We start from the raw sequence: 21,357 nt of genomic DNA on the forward strand, positions 1-21,357 counted from the left end.
CACAATTGGAGCATGGGGGGCTGCACAAAAAGCAGCCTCAGCAACACACACGAGATGTGCCTCTCCCAGTTCACGTCCAGCCTGAGTTTTAGGGACCATGAAACTCTTCCTCACTGCTCAATGGGGAACCACAAATACATCTGCTGTGCTGTACTGGGTTGCATAGGGCATCTCTTGCTATTTAAGAAACGGTCAAAGCGATGAAATGCTTAGCACAGATCTATAGCGTTGCTTCAGAATCCAGATTTTAACATTCTTTTCAATCTTTAGGCCATAATTTTCTGCCCTCCATTCAAAAATCGCCTCAGAGAAAAGCAAGGATGGTTATATAGCAGCAATATATTTTGAATTGTCTTCTGCTCTTGGATTCAAACCAGCACTAAAATGCACTCCGGGAGGAGAGCTGAGGAGTGCTTAATTAGAGAAAGAACGTATGACCGCTCGCTGAAAATGGGCATCTGATGTAGCCTTGGCACTGTCAGAATAACGCTGTATCAAACAGCCCTCTGCATAGCAAATCTCAGAGGTGAACTCATTACGGTGCCAGCGGTGGAAGTTGCCATCTTCTGAGAGAGATCAGGCATGACCAGCAGAAACGGATGCAACTGCAGTCAAATTAAAGCATGCGGCATTACTCAAATAAATTTTAAAAAAGCCTACATAAAACATCACCTTCCTATTCATTTGATCTCCTCCACACTTATACCAAAACCACAGTTGTTGCTTTTAGTGTTAAAAATAAAACGGAAGTGCACTTGTCCCCAGTGGATTGACAGAAACAGAAAACACAGAACCCCGTAACGACACTCTTATAATCCTTCAGAACTGAACTGCACTTTAAACATTTTATTGGTTTCAGTGTTAAAGATCCTTAGGAATAAAGAAAGGCATGCACAAAATTATTTTTCCCCTGAAAAACTGTGTATAAAGGGAATGCACGAGTAAGCAATGCCTGTCCAGGGACCAGCTATTCTGATCTATGTTTAACAGAGAAAAAATAGTAAAAAGAGGAAAACATTCTCTTATAACTTTGGCATCACAGCACAGCACCTGGGCTTTATGGGAAAGCCCTACAGCACGGGATGACAGGATTCAAGTTGGAAGGGACCTTAGGACGTCTCTGGTCCAACCTCCTGCTCAAAGCAGGGTCAATCATGAGATCAGACCAGTTTCTTCGGTCTGGTCTTGAACACCGGACACAGTATTCCAGATGTAGACTAATAAGCGTCAAATAAAAGGAGGTAATCATGTGCATCAATCTACTGCGTCCACGCTAACGCGGCCCAGGGCGCCGCGAGCCTCCTTTGCTGCCAGGGCACACAGCTCACGTTCAGCTGTTGTCTACCCAGCTGGCCAAGCTCTTTCCAGCAGAACCACCAGCCAGTCAGTGCCCAGCCTGCATTACTGTGAAAGGTTATTCCTCCCCGGGATGTGGTCGCTGCATTTGTCCTCGCTCAATTTCATCAGGTTCCTGTTGGCCCATTTCTCAATCTATCTAGGTCCCTCTGAATGGTGGTCCTGCCCTCCAGTGTATCTCAACTGCACCCCAACACCTCCTTCAGATCACTGATAACAATGCTGAACAGGACAAGTTCAACTAGATTCCCCTGTCCACTTGTTAGCGGCTTCAGGCAGACTACAACCGCGTAATCATTAATTATCCCTTGAGCTCAGTCACCCAACCAGATGGACACATACACATGGTGATTCACAAAGATGCAGTTACTTGGATGTAACTTCTAAGGCTGCAGTTACTTGGAAGTCCAAGCAGCACGGCAGCATGTATAAGTGAGGACATATGTCACGTTAATTTAATTAGGAATGAGCCAGGCTTAATTTTCCCTAAAAAAATCCACACTGAAAATCAAACTTGCAGACTCCCCGGATCTCCTAGAATGAAATGCTAGAAAAATGCTTAAGGGTATCTGAAACCAAGCACAGTGTATATTTGAGATGGAATACTCACATCACTTCGAGTCGAGCCACTCTCGAGTCATTTCCTCCAAACGAAATGACCTCACAGGTATAGTCTCCGATGTCACCTGACCACGTCTGGCTGATAACGAGGGTTCCATCATTCTCCACTGTGATCCTGGAACTGCTGGATGGATTGATGACAACACTGTCCTTCTTCCAAACGTACCTGAGTATTACAGTGCTTCCGTTAATCATTACAAAAACTTCAAAACAAATTTATTTGAACGGTGCAATAAGATACGAGCTTCTGTAATCACACTAAAAATGAGAGGCCTCTACAGTTACTCCCAGGAACAACGCCTTCTACAAATTTCAGTTTTAGATCAGCGATCAGAATGAGAAAAGTGATTGCATCCAAGTGACTACATATTTTATAAACAATACTATATATTCTACATGAAAAAGGTGAAGTACTCATGTCCAAGTTCTAAAGTCCGCCCTTGGCAGCATTTTAAACTAGAACATCATACTCCAAAGTTAACAGGTGAGGTGTTGGCCCATCTCTGCTAAGACTGCGATAACCTCAGACTGCCATAACCAATAACATCTTAAACTGTTGTGACAAGGTTTGCTAGTGCTCATCCATTAAAATACACACATACCAATACATCACAGATGTGTATAGCCCAGGGTCTTACAGGTAAATATCTCCACACGACATTTTTACGCCTGTATTTCTCTTTCTGAAGTTCTCTCTGCAGTTGACCCTCCTAGCACCCTCCAAGCTGTTCCTTGCATTTTCTTTCGCGTCACTTTCAGACTACGTGAATTTTCATGGTAAACAGATTTTTAAATGGTGAGGTCCCTCTAAATGCTCTAGCGCAAATGTTAATCATTCAGTTAATTCTGGTTTTCTTTGCACAGTTAAAGCAGAATATAGCCCCTAGTTATTGGGCTGTTTCCAAGAACATAGGCATATCTCATGTAGCTTTCATGCACCCCAATGTAAACACTTCTGAAGTCCTATTCCTTCTCTTTGGCTTTTACTCTCATTAAGTATCAGCTTCTGACAAGTTGGTTTTATTGATAGTGTATTAACCTTGACAGTAAAATCATGGAAGGCTGTATTGAAGTCATGAAGTGGAACATAGCTCATTGTAAATAATACATAAGGCTGAAATGGAAGATGGGATTTATATGATTAATGATACAGTGTACAACCTTATAATGCAGTAATCAGGGGTCTGGTGTTAAAATCCGGGGTCCTGAAACTTCTCACCTAACGCTATTCATATAGCTTATAAAATTAAGCTCAGATAAACCACACAAATAAGAAGTGACACCACCAACCTGATTGAAATTCTGGGATCATGAGTCGCTCCGCATCGCAGAGCGGCTGTGGTTCCTTTGATCACAGTGCTGTCCTCAGGAGGGTGAACAATGAAAGTGCGATCTGAAAGGAACACAAGCCATAGTTCAGGTGAAATTACGGCATTTTGACTGGGGTATTCACTCAGAGAGCAGGCAACCGAACATTTGTCATTCAAAGCAAGCAGGCCATTCCTCTTCAAGTCTTTGCTGTGAAGGCTCCCCTCCATCTCATGTCACTGTGTCGAGAAGAGGTTGTGCACGGCGGGGTGCAGAGGAGCAAAAAGCAGCAGAGGGCACGAGTCTGAGTCGGCGAGGATCTGAGCAGCAAGAGTGCTAAAGATGGACCAGTTCTCGCTTGGCTGTGCTAAGCATCGGCGGCAACTCCCGCAAGTCATAAGGCACCAAAAGTACGTTTGGAGTGTGTTCTGAATGAAGCCAAACACACACTGAGTCAGGAAACAAGTCTCAGTGCTTGGAGCGGGGAGAACAAAAACAAAACCAAAGAAAATCTGTGCAAAGAAGAATATGGCTGAAAAATATCCAGAAATGGGAAAACTTAAACGTCACCCTACGATCCCGTCAAATCCAGGAAAGAGGTTAAAGAGGGAGGAGCTTCTGGTAGTCTGAATTTTCCATGTAAGCAATATATGCTGTTTACTCCAATGTTTCAGAACGTCTTTATTCAAGCACCTCCTGGAGACCCAGAACACAATAATTGCTGTAACTACAGCAACCGGATCTGGTGTGAAAGATCTCTATTATTCTTAACACACAGCAGCAGCGGCAGATAGCATCAGCTGCAGCAGGTACACAACTAGGATGAGTATAGAAGATATGTGGATAATGTTAATCAGTCCCAAATCCCTACAGAGATAATCAGTGTCTACTGAGATCTCATATACACACAAGAAGGAATCATCAGCAAAATCAAAAGCTAAACAGCATGGAATTTTTAGCATTATTCCTGATGTACCTATGTATGCTTATAGCTTTATAATGGTGCTGTTGCTACACAAATATTAGGTTATGTTCACTTTTCTTTCCCCCCTCCACTGCAGTACAATGAACAGGAACTATCTTTAATACATATAAGGACCATGCTTTTGAGAATTAAAAGGAAGAATCTCTTTTACTTGATCCATACACCTGGTTCTCATTCCGTTCACAACATCCTGACATGTATACCAACTCTATATTGTCAATAAGATACAGATATGATGGCCATATGACACTAGCCGCATAACACTGAGTGCCAGTATTGTTTTCAGATATTCCCAAGTTCAAAAGACAAAACGTTACTGATTTAATTTGCACGGGTTTGGGATTATCAAATGTCAAATATGCATCACGCATCAGCAGCATAATCAGTACTTCAAAGTACAGGAAAGGAGAGAAGGACACAACATTTCTGTATTTATCACCTTCATGATTTTTAACTATTTTTAGTCCCAGCTCAAGGATCATTATTTCCTACCTTTAGTAGCAAAAAAATATACTTAAATTTAACTCACTTAGGAGTAACCTGTTGGATCAGACTCTCGTCCCCAACAGAGGAAATTAAAAAATAGAGATGAAGAGCAAATGGTGAAGGACAGAATCACTTCGTGGGTTGCCCTGTGCCATGCAAATCTACTCCATGAGACACTCGCTGAAGTCTGCTGTGCTTTGGTTTGGCTTCCAACAGTGCCCAGGACCACAAAGAAATATAAAGGTAGAGGAAAATCATATACACCGTAAGTGTGGCCACAGCCTTAGTGACAGCAAGGGCTGGTCTATATTGCCTTGTCTATATTGCCTGGTCTATGGCTGGTCTATATTGCCTGCGGAATCCTGGAGGCAGAAACCAACCGCAAACAGCCACATCTACAAGTTAACAGGTCTGACTTGCAATGCGAGATTTGCCAAGACGAAACCTGAGTAAAAGCGCCATCGTGACTGAAGCTCTATTTAAATACACTTCCTTTCACAAAGTAGAAAAGTTTATATGCATAATTTTACAAACAAAAAGGGTATTTGTGATAGCTTTCCTAAAATAGACAAATTATTCCTACTAAATCATACAAGTATCTCTATTAACTAGAAAAGTATAATTACTTATGAAAATTTCCTGAGCGTACAACAAAAACTGATTAATACTTGATTAAAGTTAGACTTAAAACAAAGCATTATCCTTACTCCACACTGTCAGCATCACAAAAGCATTCAGGGCTCCTTCAGAGTTGACTGCACAGCAAGTATAATTGCCCGCATCCTGAAGGAAAACCGGTGTTATCTGGAGCCCTCCAGATTCAAGAAGAATGAAGCGAGGAATCTGAACGGAGCCGCTGGCTAAGATCTGGTTTCCTGAAACACAGAAGGGGAAAACAGCATGATTAGTGTCACGTAGACAACACGGATTAAGCGCTGCAATTCTGGCTCTTCCAAAAGACAGCTTGTCCAGGCCGCTGGCTCATTACAGCCCCACAACAAATCCTCTGCTTGCAGAACTAGAGAAATTATGAATCACGCGCTAAATGGATCTACAGAATGTCAGCAATAGGAATGGGCAAAAAATGTGGATTAGAGGTTTTCCAGAACAATTGAATAAGTGGGTACCTTTCTTCCATGAGATGGCAGGTTTTGGAGCCCCTGACACTTCGCAGGTCAGCACTGCGGTCATCCCCTCTGTAACAGTGGTGTCCTCGGGAGCTTGGATAAACGCTGGTTTAATGTCTAGAATCGAAAATTTAAGAAGCTCAGTGCATCAGCTATCAGAAAGAGCCTTCTCCTATTATCATGGACTACTTTACATCCACTTTTATAGAGCCGATCATGGAGAAGGACATGACAATAATACATGAAAACCTTTCAGCAGTGACTGTAACCTTTCGTTATTCATCTCCAAGGAATTGACTAATTCAGTTTATTACCTACACGGAAAATAAAACTCTATCAGTACTTGAACATGTAAAGTAAGATGGCTCACAGAAGAAGGGAGATAAAGCTCAAAATGAGCGTTCGGGGGGAAGTTGAGAAATCTAGATAAACAAAACTATTTTCTTTCATCTTCATAACAGAGTTCTTTAAGATGAAAAGCAACTTGAGAAAGGCATTAACTTTGAAACTTAAATGTCAGCCAAAAGAATTTAGAACCTGAGCCTCATCCAAGACATTTTCCAAGTTTCTTTCTTCTCTTATTTTCCCCCAGTCGCATTTTATTGCATTTTTTCCTGCAGTTTCCTAGATATGTATTGAACTGGGGCTGATCTACTTTCTGAGGTCAGTAGGAATTCTGGTCAGTACGTGTAAACCGCTCTTGGGCTAAAAATCACATTCCTGAAGAGGAGTTCTAGTATTACAGAAATGTCCATTAGCAATTGCTTTTGAAAGAGACTACCGGGGTTTGTCATTCTTCCATAGAGAAGAATGTACTTCATTAACAAAATCATTTCATCAGACTTTTTGGTCAAAAAAAAAGATATTTAACTTGAACTTTCTTTCCCACTGCTAAACGTAGTTCTAGGCAAAAGACAAATAAAACAATACTATGCACAATCATGAAGCAGCAGCTCAAACTCAGAACAGAATTACATCTGAGTAGAGCTACATTATTTAAGTATAAAGGAATCACAGAATCACAGGATAAAGTATTTCATAATTACCCTTTTAAAAGTTTTGTTCCTTTTCACTAAGTTCTCCTTTTGTAGCGTGAAACATGAAAGTTCACCTCAAGCCCCTCATGTCATGGAAAGCTTTTCTACAGGCTTCAGCAGATTGTGTTGAGGCCACAGAGGGTATTTTGGGGGTACCTGACAGCTGGGATGTAAACACTTGATGAAAATCAAGGTCCTGTGAGTCAAAGTAAACAAGCACAGAGCAATGGAGAAATCTGATGGACATGGGGTCACCTACAGAAGCGACAAGACAAGGTATCGATCTCCTATCACAGCTTCTTACTCACTGGTCACGTCCAGGTAGGTGTAGGTCTGGATCTCCCCAGCTTTATTACTCGCGAAACACTGGAAGATTCCAGCGTCCTGAGGGCGCAGCGCTTGGATCCGCAGCCCGCCGCTCAGCAGGACCTTATAGCGGGGGTTTTCCAGCTTGCTGAGGGGAACAGAGTCCTTGTACCAGACCAGGGTGGGAATGGGAACACCTGAAAAAGTACAAAAGAACAAGAATTTTGCTATTAGTCTTCATACAGCAGGAGTATCACAGAATCCCAGAGTGTCAGGGGTTGAAGGGACCTGGAAAGCTCATCCAGTGCAATCCCCCCATGGAGCAGGAACACCCAGCTGAGGTTCCACAGGAAGGGGTCCAGGTGGGTTTGAATGTCTGCAGAGAAGGAGACTCCACAGCCTCCCTGGGCAGCCTGGGCCAGACTCTGCCAACCTCACCCCGAAGAAGTTTCTTCTCACATTTAAGTGGAACCTCCTGTGTTCCAGTTTGCACCCATTGCCCCTTGTCCTGTCACTGGTTGTCACCCAGAAGAGCCTGGCTCCATCCTCCTGACACTCCCCCTTTCCATATTGATCCCCATGAATGAGTCCCCCCTCAGTCTCCTCTTCTCCAGCTCCAGAGCCCCAGCTCCCTCAGCCTTTCCTCACACGGGAGATGCTCCACTCCCTTCAGCATCTTTGTTGCCCAAATACATGGCACTGTGATGGTCACATCCCTGGTTTCCCATCCTTCCACACTGATTTTTTATATTTTTACAGGCTGCTTTTGATAAATGGAGGCTGCATCTTACGTTATCAGCGGTAATAATACACTGCAGAACATTTGGGAATAAAACCAGCAAACAGTGAAAAGGGGAATGTTGAGAAAACATGTTGTCAAATTACTTTCTTCACCCAATCATATTTCATGCTACTACAAAATAAGATTTACAGCAATTTTGTGTTGAAAGCCGGAATCGTGCTACTTCACCAGCAGCAGCGTGGTAATGCAGCAAGTCTGTGAGACTGCTCCACACCAAACGAGATTCTTCTGTGCTACTGTAGCTAAGATATCAAAATAAAAAGGAAACGACAAATTGCACATAAAAAATGAAGTGCTCGCATTATTGTATTCGAGTCCTAATTTGGCAGCTTAGTTTGAGCTGATGTACAAACAGCATGTTGCCAACAATGAGATGGCTGTAAATTATTATTATTTTTATTCCTTCTGAAGCTTCACCTGTTATTTGAAAAATGCAGACATTAGGAGAAACAAAAATCCTACCCTAGATATAACTTACAGTCCTGTTTATTGCTGTTTTCTTTCATGTGCGTGTTCTACAAACCCTGACACAGTTATCTCACGGATACTTTTGCTGCAGTCGTATCCCAGTCAGCTGGGATGAAGTGGCTGTAAATTTAGGATGTACAAATAGTGCAGGATTCTCTCTTCTTCGAGAGACATCAGGGGCCTCGAACAGTGTACACAGACGCTCCCGTCCTGCTCCTCATCAGCCAACGTTTTATCTTCGTATCCCAGAAATCCCGCCCTGACCAAACACTGAGGGACCTACGCAGGGATCTGAAGGGAAGCAGATATTTTATTATGTGATTGGATAATCACAGGGATCACAAGGGTATCAAGCTGATTTAAGTTATCTCAGCACCCAACGTGGTATTTTCATCATCGGTGGCTATTTTTGAACGCATATCACTTAAAACCTCAGAGCTTCACACTCTCTTGTGACAAGGGGCTGTGGATTTAAATTCATGGGTGAGTGAAATTTGCCCAAAGAGAGCAGAGCAGGGTATCACAGAAGTATTAAGGATGGGATGTCACTAATAAACTGAGCATCCACTGACAATGAATTTCACTGCAATGCTGGCAGTGACTTAGGGATCTCTGAGCAAAAGCGCTAAGGGGAGATCCATACTATCATCACCACCATTTTAAAAATCTCAAGGTTAAATAATACTGTATTATATTTCCATTCGTATCTTCTCTCTGTGTACTTACTCTCTTTATACAGACAAAAGCTACATTAACTCCTGCAGAGAATGTACAAACAACGTATGGGAGGATTGAAAAACAACATTCAATTGCTGCTGTTATTTTTGTAAACATGTATCATTTACTACAATCACCTCTGATGCTTTTGTTCTGCTGATAAAATCAAATGTGCTCATAATCTAGAAGGTAATCATCTCAGGAAGAAACCCACTATGTAGCAGAGTGCATTGTCTGACAGAGAATAGATGTAGCGAGGTAGCTTGCAATAGGCATAATTTAAATTTCATACAACAGCCCATATACAGAATTAGCGTAAATTTCAATGTTCAGAATTCTCGGCGAGTGTGTTATTCATCTCTTGAAAATCCTCCTGGGGAAATACAAATTATCACTGAGTGATGAAGAAATGGATGATGCAAAATGGAATGGTTCTGATGCTGAGAAGCCTGGAAATTATTTCAAGTTTAAATAACAGCAACTCCATTATCCCACACATTAGACTTGAGAGGCGCCTAGGAAATAATGAAATCCCGCATTCAGTACACTCAAACCTTTAACATCGGTGTCATTCCATAAATCCCATTCTACTAACAGTATCAGCAAACCTTCTAATCCCGTAATCACTGTGAGATACACCTCCCTATCACCAACTCAGCTGACAAACTGAATATTACCATCTCTATTTTTCTCCATTGCGGTTACGGATATCTTCCTCTACTCGAAGTTATGAGTCTGAATAATAGGATCTTATCTAAGCACTCTGATGCCTGTCAGCAGCGTTCATTTGGGCTTTAGTGATCTTCCCAGGGAGATTTGTCTTCCGACTTGTACACATTTTCTTTTATCATTTCGTTACCTCTTTGACTACAGGAATGGTTTAAACCAGCTTCCTTTCTCCTCTCCCCACACCCCAAAGGAATTTCTCTTCCTTTCCTCTCTAAATACTCCTGGTGAAAAAATTGCGAACAGAAAGACAGACCTTTTGGACTATGCCTTTCCAAGCAGTACCAGTCCTACCTTGCTGCTTGAGAGATTACCAAGTGGCCTAAAAGACTCGGAATAATAAATAAAATAAGCTTATTTCTCAGCATGTATGCAGCACTATTCATTTTTCACAGAGAAATTCATCTCGTGTTACGGAGCAGAAGGGAAGGCAGAGAACTGAGACTCTACTTCTGGCTTTGCCACTTTCTCTGTAACCTTGGGCAAGTAATTTATGCAACCTGAGGCTCAGTTTCCCCATCTGTGAAACAGATGCTTGACTCTTTGCCAAATTTAACTTACTTGAGAACCTGGATAAAAGACTCAAAATATTCGCTGTGTCGTTTGGGTTATTTATTTTTTATAGCCTTCTCTAGATCCCAGTGGGCTACTGGGGAATCCCAAAAGCATCTTTCCACCCACTTGTCTAAACAGGTAGAACTAAAGTCCAATTAACTGCACTCCCCAGACACCACCAGCACTGCCTGCAGCTCTAAACTTTCTATAAGCAAATACGAAAAAGCATTTAAAGGAAAGGTATTGGAAATGCAGGCAGCGTCAGTGACTGCTGTAAAATATACAGCAGCGCATGGTTACTGTGCAGTCTGATACACTGAAACCCCATTACAGGGAAGTATAAAGCTAGTCGGTGCAAGCTGCAATTTTATTTACAGTTAATCTCTGCTTATACTGTGAAATGAATCTGTCTCTCACGCCTTCAAAGTGCACCAAGACTTGGCAAATGGGCTTTGTGCACAGAACTCGCTGGGGCTGGGGGAAATAAAATCCGTCTTCCAATTTGCGGCAAAGGTCCAGGGCTGTTTGCAGTTCCCCCAGTGCTTCATTCCAGCTCCTCGCTCAGAGCGGAGAGTCAGCAGCCTTCATTTACCCTCTGGTTAAATGCTGGCGGTTGCCCGATTTGGGTACTAATGGATCAAAACTCCTCTCTGTTTAATACCAGTACCTGCCCCTTACAAGTCAGTGTTAGGCTCAGCAAAACAATCCACATGAAGACAGGTTTCCATGCTCCCGCACCACATCCATTGGCAAATCAGAGCACTAAGAGTTCAGCAGAAATAGAGTATTTTCTCCAGTAAGGGTTCCCATATCTCCAGTAAGACTGAGAACAGTTATGAGCACCCTATGAATCCCTTTGAGCCAAACTACTCAAAGGAAGAGTCAGGGTAGAAGGATAAGTTAGAAATGAGCCTCTTCTCTCCATCATTCCACCAGGTTTTAGTGGGTTTTCATTTGTTTGTACATTTGTGTTTTGTAATACACAACAAAACCTTTGAGACAGTGCATCTTTTTTTCAGAGACAGTGAGATAGTCCAGAGATTCATCAAATAGTTGTATAGGATTGAAACGTTTAAAAAAAAAATCTCAGCATGTTCCTTTAACTCTATTTCTCTAACGATACAACCCTTGGTTTTAATTCTACTACTCGAAAAATCTTCTCCAATAAAAAAATGCTGATATGTTTGTCATATCACATGCTGAAACATAAAGTTGGTGGCACATGGCCAGAATAACCGTCTCTCTAGTCACTTTTCTTCCCTTTGAAATTGTCTGGTCTTGGATGCTCAGGCACGAAATGCAAGAACAGCCCAAGGACAAAATGCTATTTCCATCTTCTCAGCTCCAGTAATCTGTGCTTTAGCGATTTCCTGAGCCAGAGGTTGCACTCACAGCTGTGTTTAATAGCCCTTGCTAGATTTTTCTTCCATAAATTTTGTTTGTTTTTATAAATAATTTTTATTTCCGATATTAACCACTGCCTGGACCAACGACCTCCACAGTTTGTCATTTCTAAAAAAGTGTCACCTTTCCTTTACTGTACATCTCCTACCTGAAAACTAAGCTGGGTGCCTCCTCTGCTTCCCCTCCTTTCTCTGTTCCCTTCTTCCCAGTACACAACATTTTGAAGCACAGTAATAGGTAATTTCATGTCTGTCATCTCGGTCAGTTTGAATGTTGACCATCTTGAATAATTTTATATAATTAGCAAATATTATCATCTTGCTATTCACCCTCTTTTCCAGGGCATTTCTGAGTCTGTTGAGCAGCACAGGTTCCAGCAGGTCCTGCTGTGTTTGGTTTAAAAAAGCCATTCATTAATGAGACCTTGTCTCTTATAACCTGATAACTTTGTTTCTATAACAGCCTTTTGGTAAGAGACCTCATCAAGGGCTTCTGAAATTCTAAATCAACCCGAGCACCCTTACACACATTCTTGCTTATCACACTAACATATTTGCAAAGCTTCCCTCTGGAAAAGCAGTGTAGACTCTTTCTTACATAGATCATAAGGAAAAAAAAAGCTTAAATCATAATGGAAATAATACAATCATGCCATAAAGAATATATTGGCTCTGATCTGGAGAAAGAACCCATTCAAACAAGGTTTGGGTGTTTCTTTAATCAGGGTTGTATACTTTTAACCTAAGGATCTCATGGTATTTTTATGTGTAAAGTCAGCATCAGGGAAAGCGAGACAAGAAGAAGCTCGGTCCCCGCTTGCCCAAGCCACGTAGCAATTTGGTGACACAGACAAGTGTGCTCTTATCACAAGGTTCCAACGCCTCCCGTCTTCCTAGAGCGCTAAAATAGGTGGTGCTTCTATTTCTCTGCAACTAAACCTTAAAAACCATTTTGGTTTAGATGGAATTCTAAATATTTGAAGCCTTTTATCCTGTAATAGTCCTCCTGCAGAATTCTTAATTACATTTAAATATTATATCAGAGTTACTGGCATTTCTATTCAGTATAAGAGTTCCATAGTTTTTAGAAAAAAACGACATTTGAACAGTTCAAAATATTGACTGTTTGCATTGCAAATGATGGATTCCAACGCCTCAGCTGCTTTTCTGGCTCAAGACCCTAATGTCTGTTATACGGCAACAACTAAGAAGCCAAGGCAGGCTACCAAAGGAAAGGAGCAGGACTTGTCCTGCCCTACAGAAAACGTGAACGTGCTGCAATTCCTAATGCCCAGACTAAACTCAACTACAAGGACTGCCCAGTTTTCCAAGGGCAAAGAGGTCATCGCTCCACGTTGTACATGGATCTGAGTTGGGTAGTGATAACGCTGAGGCCTCGGAACATTAAAAGCTGATCTGAGATGCTTTCTGCAGTGCAGGGTATAGAGAGACCTCCCATCCAAGTCTGCGCACGTCTGCACACTCACCCATCGCCTGGCACAGGATGTCCACGTCTTGCTCCACTTCGGCCAAAATCACGCGCTCGGGCTCAGCCGTAAAATACGGTGGTTCTTTAGAAAGGGAAAAGAAACAAAGCCACAGGAAAATGAAAAAGAGATGTTGATTTAAAGGTATCCATCCTATAATCTTCCCACACGTGTTGTATTGAATACAGTGTATTACAAACAGAGTAGCTTGTCTAAGTTTGTCTCTATCCATAGATACTCTTTTCAGGTAGTAAAAGCATCATAAAGAAGCCAACAGTTCTGCTGCGCTGAGTATGAATTCCAAAGAGCCAAGCCAATGTAAGTTAAGATTTAGGGGTTTGCACTACAAATTAACACTCAGAGCAGGGGCTACTTTTCATTTTATAGGTCTGAATCACGGAATATTTTAATTCTTCATTCAGAAAGGCCCTCCCGAGAGGTTTATAAAGGTTTATATTTACAACGTAGTATTTTATAGGATAGTTTGCTTCAGTATCTAAACTAAATTCCACCTCATGAAGGCATGAAGCATGTCGAATAAAGTGCCATAACACGTCAGACAGGCAACAGCAGAGGATAAGTGCGGCGTAATTAAAGAAAAATTTCTTCTCAACTATTCTATTTCTTGAAAGCAAACAGATTTAATGCTTTAATTGAAGCTATAGTAATAATCAGAAAAATCCACACTTCATCATTAAGACTACAGAAAAGATATTAGACGTTTAATTAAACAAAGACAAGATTCCAGAAATTGTAGAGTATGCTGTCATGTAACTCTTTCTTCTATGCAGCATAAAATTGAAGAGCATCATGTCAAAGTCCCACAGGCATTAAGGTTGCAGTAATTATCATGGTAACTAAAACCTGCCATAGTCTGTTCAATGCAATTATCATCTGAGTGCTGCTTTTAGAAGCATTTTATTTGATTATAACAACAGTTGTGTTGCAGCATAGAGAAACTCACCGGCAAGTTTTAGAAAAGACAATATATGCAGCTTGTGAGAACAAGTTACTTGTATTTCCATCTTAATGAAAGCAAATATGTTGGAAAAAAATGCAGTAAGCTACAAGATCCAAGGTCATTTGAGTCGACCTTCTCTCCAATCCCTTCACGAGCCATGTCTGGAAACCAGACATGCAGTTTGCATTATTGACAGGACATTAGTATTTTCATAAATAAAATTACGTAATTTTATCCCGCAAAATCTCATTTCTCCCACTACCACCTGTAGCACAGCAAGCGTTGCTATCATTTCACAGGGGTGCCGTGCCACGCCAGCAGGAATTCATCAGGAAGCATCTGATTAGAATGCAAACTCCCCTTTCCCAGCACTCCTCACTAACCACAATAAAATACTTGCTTGAATGGACAAAACTGGGCTCTCCTTTGACCACCAATGAATATTAAAGTTCTGTATTCATTCTAAATAAAGTCAATCAATATTAGTCTTCCAAATCCCAGACAGAGGAGGAGGTGAGGTTGCAAAATAGCCTGGAATACTCATTTACCCAGCAAAACCAATAAAACAAGCTACCTGATTTATTATATTCTAATAATATACGTGTTAACATTATTGATCCTCACTGCCTAAATACAAAACTATTAATAAACACGCATAATAAACTGTGATTTATTGCATATGATCTCATGCATTAATCTAAACAACAAATTGAAAAGTTGAACGTTTAATTTAAATTCGCTGATGGCACGCTGTGTTTGACATGTTTGATCAACTAAGTTACTGAGCCTTCTGGAACTCATCATCTAAGCCCATGTTTTAATTCTAATACGCTCCTCCTTCTCATGCCATCCTCCAATGTCTGATGTTTTCCTTTTGCTCCGCTTTCCAGAATTTTATCTATTTAATTTCCAAACTTTTAGCACAGTGCCCTTACGTACCTGTGGACACACAGGTAAGTGTCCTTTTGTCCATTTCTCAAAATAAAATTTGAGTCTTTAATTCTATAGCAATTTAATTTGATGGTGAGGGGAGCATCCGGACACACACGCCACATCCAGACGTTCACTTCTCACTTTGAGCCGCTTCCATGGATGCCTCTGCTGTCAGTGAGGTTCAAGTGGATTTTGCTCCATTTAGGGAATTCCTGACTGATGTTCTCCACCCACCCTTTCATGACCTTAAGGGGCCACTTTCTAAACCTGCCAACCTTCAGCTGCCAACTCTCAAACTTTCTCCCACATCAGCAACTTATCCACACACCAGTGATGAATTTGCAGATTCACCTTCAACATGGGCCACCAGGCCAGCTGCAGAGCCCTTAATGCGACCTCAAAAGATGTCAGTGGTTCCACGACCACCGCTCATGTATCACCAGTTCCTGCAGTTACACTTGGCATATTAATACAGGCTGCTTTCCCAGTGCCTCTCCCAAAATCCCATCCTACAATCTGTGCTCCTTCCTTTATATCCCACACAGGCTGTCATGCCACCCTCAGAGAAACTTATTACATTAAGAGATGCTTAGGTGAGCAGGTATCAGACAATGCATTACCTGACAAGAAACGTGAAGCCAGTGACAACTGTCACTTAGCAAATGGGACTGTGATGTTGTAAACGGAAGACTCATGTCAGCTTTTTTTGAAGGAAGCAGGGAGAAATGGAAGCAGGTAAGACAGAAAAAGAGCAGGAGCAGCAGGAAGTTGCAATCTAAAGGCCACAGGCAAGTCCCAGAGGACTTTGAGGGTGTAGGCGTGCCAACAGATATGATTTCCAGTCTTCATCAAGCCCGTATCCACCTTTTCCCTCACACTAAAGCCTGCTGAACTCAATTCTCACAGCCATCCCAGCTGCTGGAAGCCCAGCCAAATGCTACACTTGACATCAAGGGGTCGAGAGGCTGAGCCAACAACTGCCCATAGAGGGGCCAGATCTTGTTCTTTCATGATAAACAGAGATATAGCAAACCTTCCAGAAGCAACTCTACAATTTACTGATTGTTAACTACCTGCGTCTGTTGCCTGGAGTTAGAGATAAGCCTGGATGGGAAGACAAGACTAATTCATAAGGGAATTCTGGAGGATCTAGATTACAACATGGACAACAGTGTTGTGGTATCCTAAGTCTAGTATACACAGAAAATTATTCTTGGTTATTTAAAGTATAAGAGACTCAGAAAACTAAAGGTGTAGTTATACTCTTAGGGTTTTGAGTGAAATGAAGCAGTGATTTTCATGCGAGTTGTGCTGCTTTTCCACGTGCATGGGTCTTACACCAACACGGGTGCTCAAAAGTCCCTTTGCAGTGAGGGTCCCCGGTTTCAACAGAACTCGGGCTGCAGAAGAAATAGCTCTAATTACAGGTGGTAGACAACTAAAACCAAGGCTCCTCGCTTTTCAGATGAGCCACGTGTACCACCTGCACATCAGATGTGGGCCTGTAGGCCCAGCATAAATTCAGGGCTTGTGCATCTGGGTGCTATACACCACCTGGTGAATAACTATCCAAAAGAGGCCATAAAAATGCAGCAATATTTATAGAGGTCAGCTGGCACTCTGAAGGGGCATTCTGGCTGTCTGTATTTGTAACTCTATTGCATATTTATAAGGCTTGGTTTGAATCACACAGTATGAATTTGAACATTTATTGTTGTAGGCAATAATCATGTGTTGAAATTTAATACGTGTGGTGAAATTACAGTGTCTTCCAAACTATAGAACATGCCAGACACAAGCCCCCAGACATGGCTGTTTCTAGGAATGACACGAGTCTGTTGGTATCAGGTCAAACATTTGAATTTTTCCTGAAATTATAGAATGACAATAGTTAGAATAGGAAAGGACACATCACACCGAGTTCATCCTGCTGGCAGCGCCACGTGCTGAGCAATGAGAGGGGTCACATCTCTTATTACACCAAAAGAAACAGATACTGTATTGTTCGGATATTGTACTGATGTTTGACTGATCTTAACTAAAAGGTCAAGAACAAGCAAAGGGGAAAAAGAATATCTGAATATAAATGCGTGCTTTTAATAGTTGTCGAGGGTTTTAGGGGTTTTTTGCGCTGCAGACATCATTGAAAATAGACAGCCTCCCTGCAAAGCCCTTGGGAGCCTGCAAAATTTGATACTGTTCTAACTTCCCCCACGCAGACTTACATGGTCACTGATTTTAACATTCAAAAGATAGCAGTCAGCATCCATTACATACCCTTCAAGCCGCATTGGAGAGATGTGACCTAATCCTAGATACATACATGAAAGTCAGAAAGAACAGAGAAAGCCCCAGGGGCTCCTCCAAAGCTGAAACTCCTGCATCACTCAGAAACCCAGGCCTGCATATTTAAGTGAAAAACTGAGCCTTAAACACGGAAGCCTTTCCCTAGTATTACCATAGACTAATTTATTTGGTGAATATCCAGTAAAGAAAGGGGAACTGGAAACCTAAGAGCCCCTTGTAGGTACAACGTCCATAACTCAAGACAGTCAATCACACTGTCCATGCTGGGAGAGAAGCCCCACAGTATGTGCAGGGGTAGCAGGCTCCTTGAAGCAGGATTTTTTTGGCATGAATATCAGGTTAAAACAGAAAGAGATGAAAATGTAGTCTTAGTTTCATGTTACTACCCCTACTGCGAGCTGCAGTCTGTATGTTCTAGAACCTTACAACAGCACAGAGAATAAATCTCTTGTTTGCAGAACTGAAACCAGGGGGAACTTCTGGATGTCATAGGCAGAACTGGACTTGCCACAAGTCCCCTTAGTTCACTGTGGTCCAGGTCCTGTGTGCCTTTGGTGACATGTCTGCACTCACCTCAAGGACCTCTGAGGCTCGTCAAACTGAAAATTGTCAATATTTCTCTGCTTTGAGGCCAAACCAAAGTTTAGGCAAGTCCAAAACCATTTTGTATTATAGTTTTCCTGAAAATTCTTCTTTTCTTACACACAGTACATGAACACAGTCATCACGGTCTGTCCTTAACATAATACATAACGGCAATCATCACAAAAAAACCTCTTTCCTCGGCTTTTAAGACATTATTTGTAGTGTTTGAATGTGTCTAAGCTAGAGCCACGAGAGCTGTTGTTTCCAGAGATGTGAGCACAAGGTATGGAGGTGAGAGGACAATAACTTCTGTTCTGGCAGATCTATATACATTCAATGCAAATTCATGAACAATGCCAATGCACAAAGAAGGTCCTTTTGCATCTCAGCACTGCTGGACAAGTTCAGTGAAGGAGGAACAGCCCTGCTGTGCTGCTCCTGTATCCCATGAAGCTGTGTCCTTCATACCTGATGAGTACCAGGGCAGCCCCTAAGAGACACAGCCCTACAACACTCCCCCATCGCCCTGTTTTCAGGAAGAAATCTATCCAGATGGGATGTAAAAATTCTACTTAGGAAACCCCAACATGTGAATAATATGTCTATTAATGTTGTTCTTTGGGCACAAAACTGCTCTAAAGAGAAGGGAGGCCCTCGACTGTGATTCTGATGTATTCTATCCCATTCCTTTGGACAGGCCCACAGGGCTTCACCACTCAGCTCTGTACAACACCTCATCATGCCAGGCCGTTATCCCTAATTGTTCATCTCCTCATTTTGTTCCGATTTTATTTTCTCCTTTAAAGAGAGGTATGGATTTCATGTAGTGGAAGGGTTTAATTCCGCATTTTCTTAAGCTCCTAACCTTCATAATTTCCCATAGGACAATGACTTAAAAAAAATGACTATTGCAATTTATCGCTAACTGAACTTGCAGAACTGGAGCAAAAGAATTTAAGAGTAGCTCAGTTTTCCAATTGGTTTGCTCATGAGAAGACTCCTTAAATTACTTAATCTTCAAACTGTTAGTGATAAAACAAATGTGCTCTTATCTAATCTGCAACAAATCTCTCCCAAACTGTTACTCTGCCAACGGAGGAACATGCAACCCTTTAAAAATTTATAACAACTGCAGCTAATAAAACCAAGGAGGTTTGGAATCATCTCCGTTTATCTTTGCTGGAACAGTATGAAGATGTCAAAAAAACTCTTTGGCACATTCAGAAGAGAATTGTAGCGCGGTACAAGACCAGAGGATTTTCTTCTTGCGTATGCAGTACTACTTTATTACATTAGAGATTCAGATTTTTCAAATATTATTGTGATTTTCATTTACAAACCGAGATGTACTCTCAGAAATATTCAGAAAAAACTCCAGCAATAATATTGTAGGTCACAAATAATAATTTTCAGTGAGGACATGCCTTTCTACCAAATTCCACTGCCTCCTAATAAAGCTCTTGCCACCATCTGAGCCCACACTCAAACTGTGTGACTTCCCTTAGCAGGGAAAGGCAAGGACTGATATACTTCCAAAAAAGCTTCAATTAACTCTGTATTTGTGATACCCTTGATGCATCTTTTTGTCGCTATCCCTATTCTACCTGTTAATAGCAAAATATTTTTTCTATTAATCCACACAAGCTCTCATTACCATACTATTGCGGGTCTGATTTATCCCACCCATTTTGAAAACAAACCTCTTCTACTAACGCAATTCCCTTTTTCTCTTAGTCAAGACCCCTTATTAAGTCCCCACTCTGCTCTTCTCCCAAGAGGTACAGCTCATTATCAGGTCACTATCAACATGTACACACTACAAATACTTTATGCATGCAGATGGAGAAGCATATTTGATTTTCTCTAAGTGCTACTCCAACAGACTACGCGGGATACACCTCAAAACCCCTCAGGTTTGAAACTCGTCTGCACATTCCTCTAGAACCCGTCCCTTGATTAATTAAACGATGGTCAGATCCTTCCAAGACTTCTAAGGCATTAAGTACTAAGCCTTTGATTTGGCTCCCTGTTTAGAATCAGAGATCCACCCTGCAGCTCAACAAACTCATAAATAAAGAAATCTATCAGGCTTTGCTGACACATTGAGTAAACACCTGCAACTGAGGTGTCTTGTTCCATCAGAAGGAAATAAAAGTAATTGGTAACCAATTTGTTCCTGCTTGCTTTCATCTGCTTGTTCTTATCTACAGGCCTTTTCATAACTTCATTCCCTGACAGCCCCCTAAAACTGGATAAGAAATAAATAAAACATTTAAAAAGATAAGCTACTAAAGAAATGCAGCACTGCTAGTTTAATATAGTTCCCTAATGATTGTTTCTTAGTTTTTATTGCAACAGTATTTAAGAATCTTTTCCATTAGCAGAGAGGCTGCTTTAAGTATTGCATTAGGCTGGATCTGACAGCCTAGCAGCAGAGTTAAACCAGTTATTATACAATAAAATCTTATGAATAAGGAAGAGTTTAAACAAAAGCCATAAATAAGTTAAATCCGTCTCTACTCCTTAAAGGTAAGGGAAGCCATGAGGCGATAATTCTAATAGAGAGTGTAGACAGAAAAAGACTGGAACTAAAATTAATGCAGTAGGTAATAAATAGAACAGACACCATGCCACAAATGAACCTGGAGGAGAGCTCTGTAGAGAGAAGAGCTGTTTTGTCATCTAGCATGAACTCCTATGAGTCGCTCTAGCAGAACACAGACCACACCGCAGTCTTTAAAATTGTATTTTCAGAAGGCTGAAAGAGTGCAGAGAACTGCAGGCTGAACTCCCTCCGCAATGCACGACAGAAATGCGTGCGTATGAATTCTGATCAGCGCCGAGCCTTGTACCACTGCCAGAGCAATAACCTCTCCAGGACGCTTGCACAGTTATTACTGGCACCGTTACATAAAAGCTAGACTTTACACCATCAGGTCTGGCTTAAAACACCTAAATGTCTCTGTCCTAAAATACCACTCTTATTCTAAAAGTCCAAAAAAAACCTCTGTGTGCAATGTGTTAATTTGCGCTATTATATTGGGATATGGCATGCCCAGTAAATACAATTTCCAAATGACAATCTCGCTACAGCAAAACTTCAACACAGTTGATGATAGGAACGCGCCACGGAAAGGGCACCAACGTCCTTTTAAAAATATTAAGTCCAAAGTTTGCATTGGAGTCG

The 21,357-nt window shown here is 41.4% G+C and overlaps 1 protein-coding gene across 6 annotated transcripts in view; it reads right to left on the reverse strand.

Annotated features, from left to right (window-relative positions):
• The window catches only part of SDK1 (sidekick cell adhesion molecule 1), a 375,917-nt gene that overhangs the window by 134,565 nt on the left and 219,995 nt on the right, over positions 1-21,357 (reverse strand). For all 6 annotated transcript variants that reach the window (XM_065850323.2, XM_071814947.1, XM_071814948.1 and 3 more), the window contains 6 exons: positions 13,385-13,468; positions 7,229-7,423; positions 5,884-6,000; positions 5,464-5,631; positions 3,268-3,370; positions 1,967-2,143 (listed from right to left, as the gene is read on the reverse strand). In XM_065850323.2, the coding sequence (XP_065706395.2) occupies positions 1,967-2,143; positions 3,268-3,370; positions 5,464-5,631; positions 5,884-6,000; positions 7,229-7,423; positions 13,385-13,468 (844 nt within the window). The remainder of the gene's footprint in view (positions 1-1,966; positions 2,144-3,267; positions 3,371-5,463; positions 5,632-5,883; positions 6,001-7,228; positions 7,424-13,384; positions 13,469-21,357) is intronic.

This window comes from Patagioenas fasciata, chromosome 15 (assembly GCF_037038585.1).
Source record: "Patagioenas fasciata isolate bPatFas1 chromosome 15, bPatFas1.hap1, whole genome shotgun sequence".
NCBI classification, from domain to species: Eukaryota; Metazoa; Chordata; class Aves; order Columbiformes; family Columbidae; genus Patagioenas; species Patagioenas fasciata.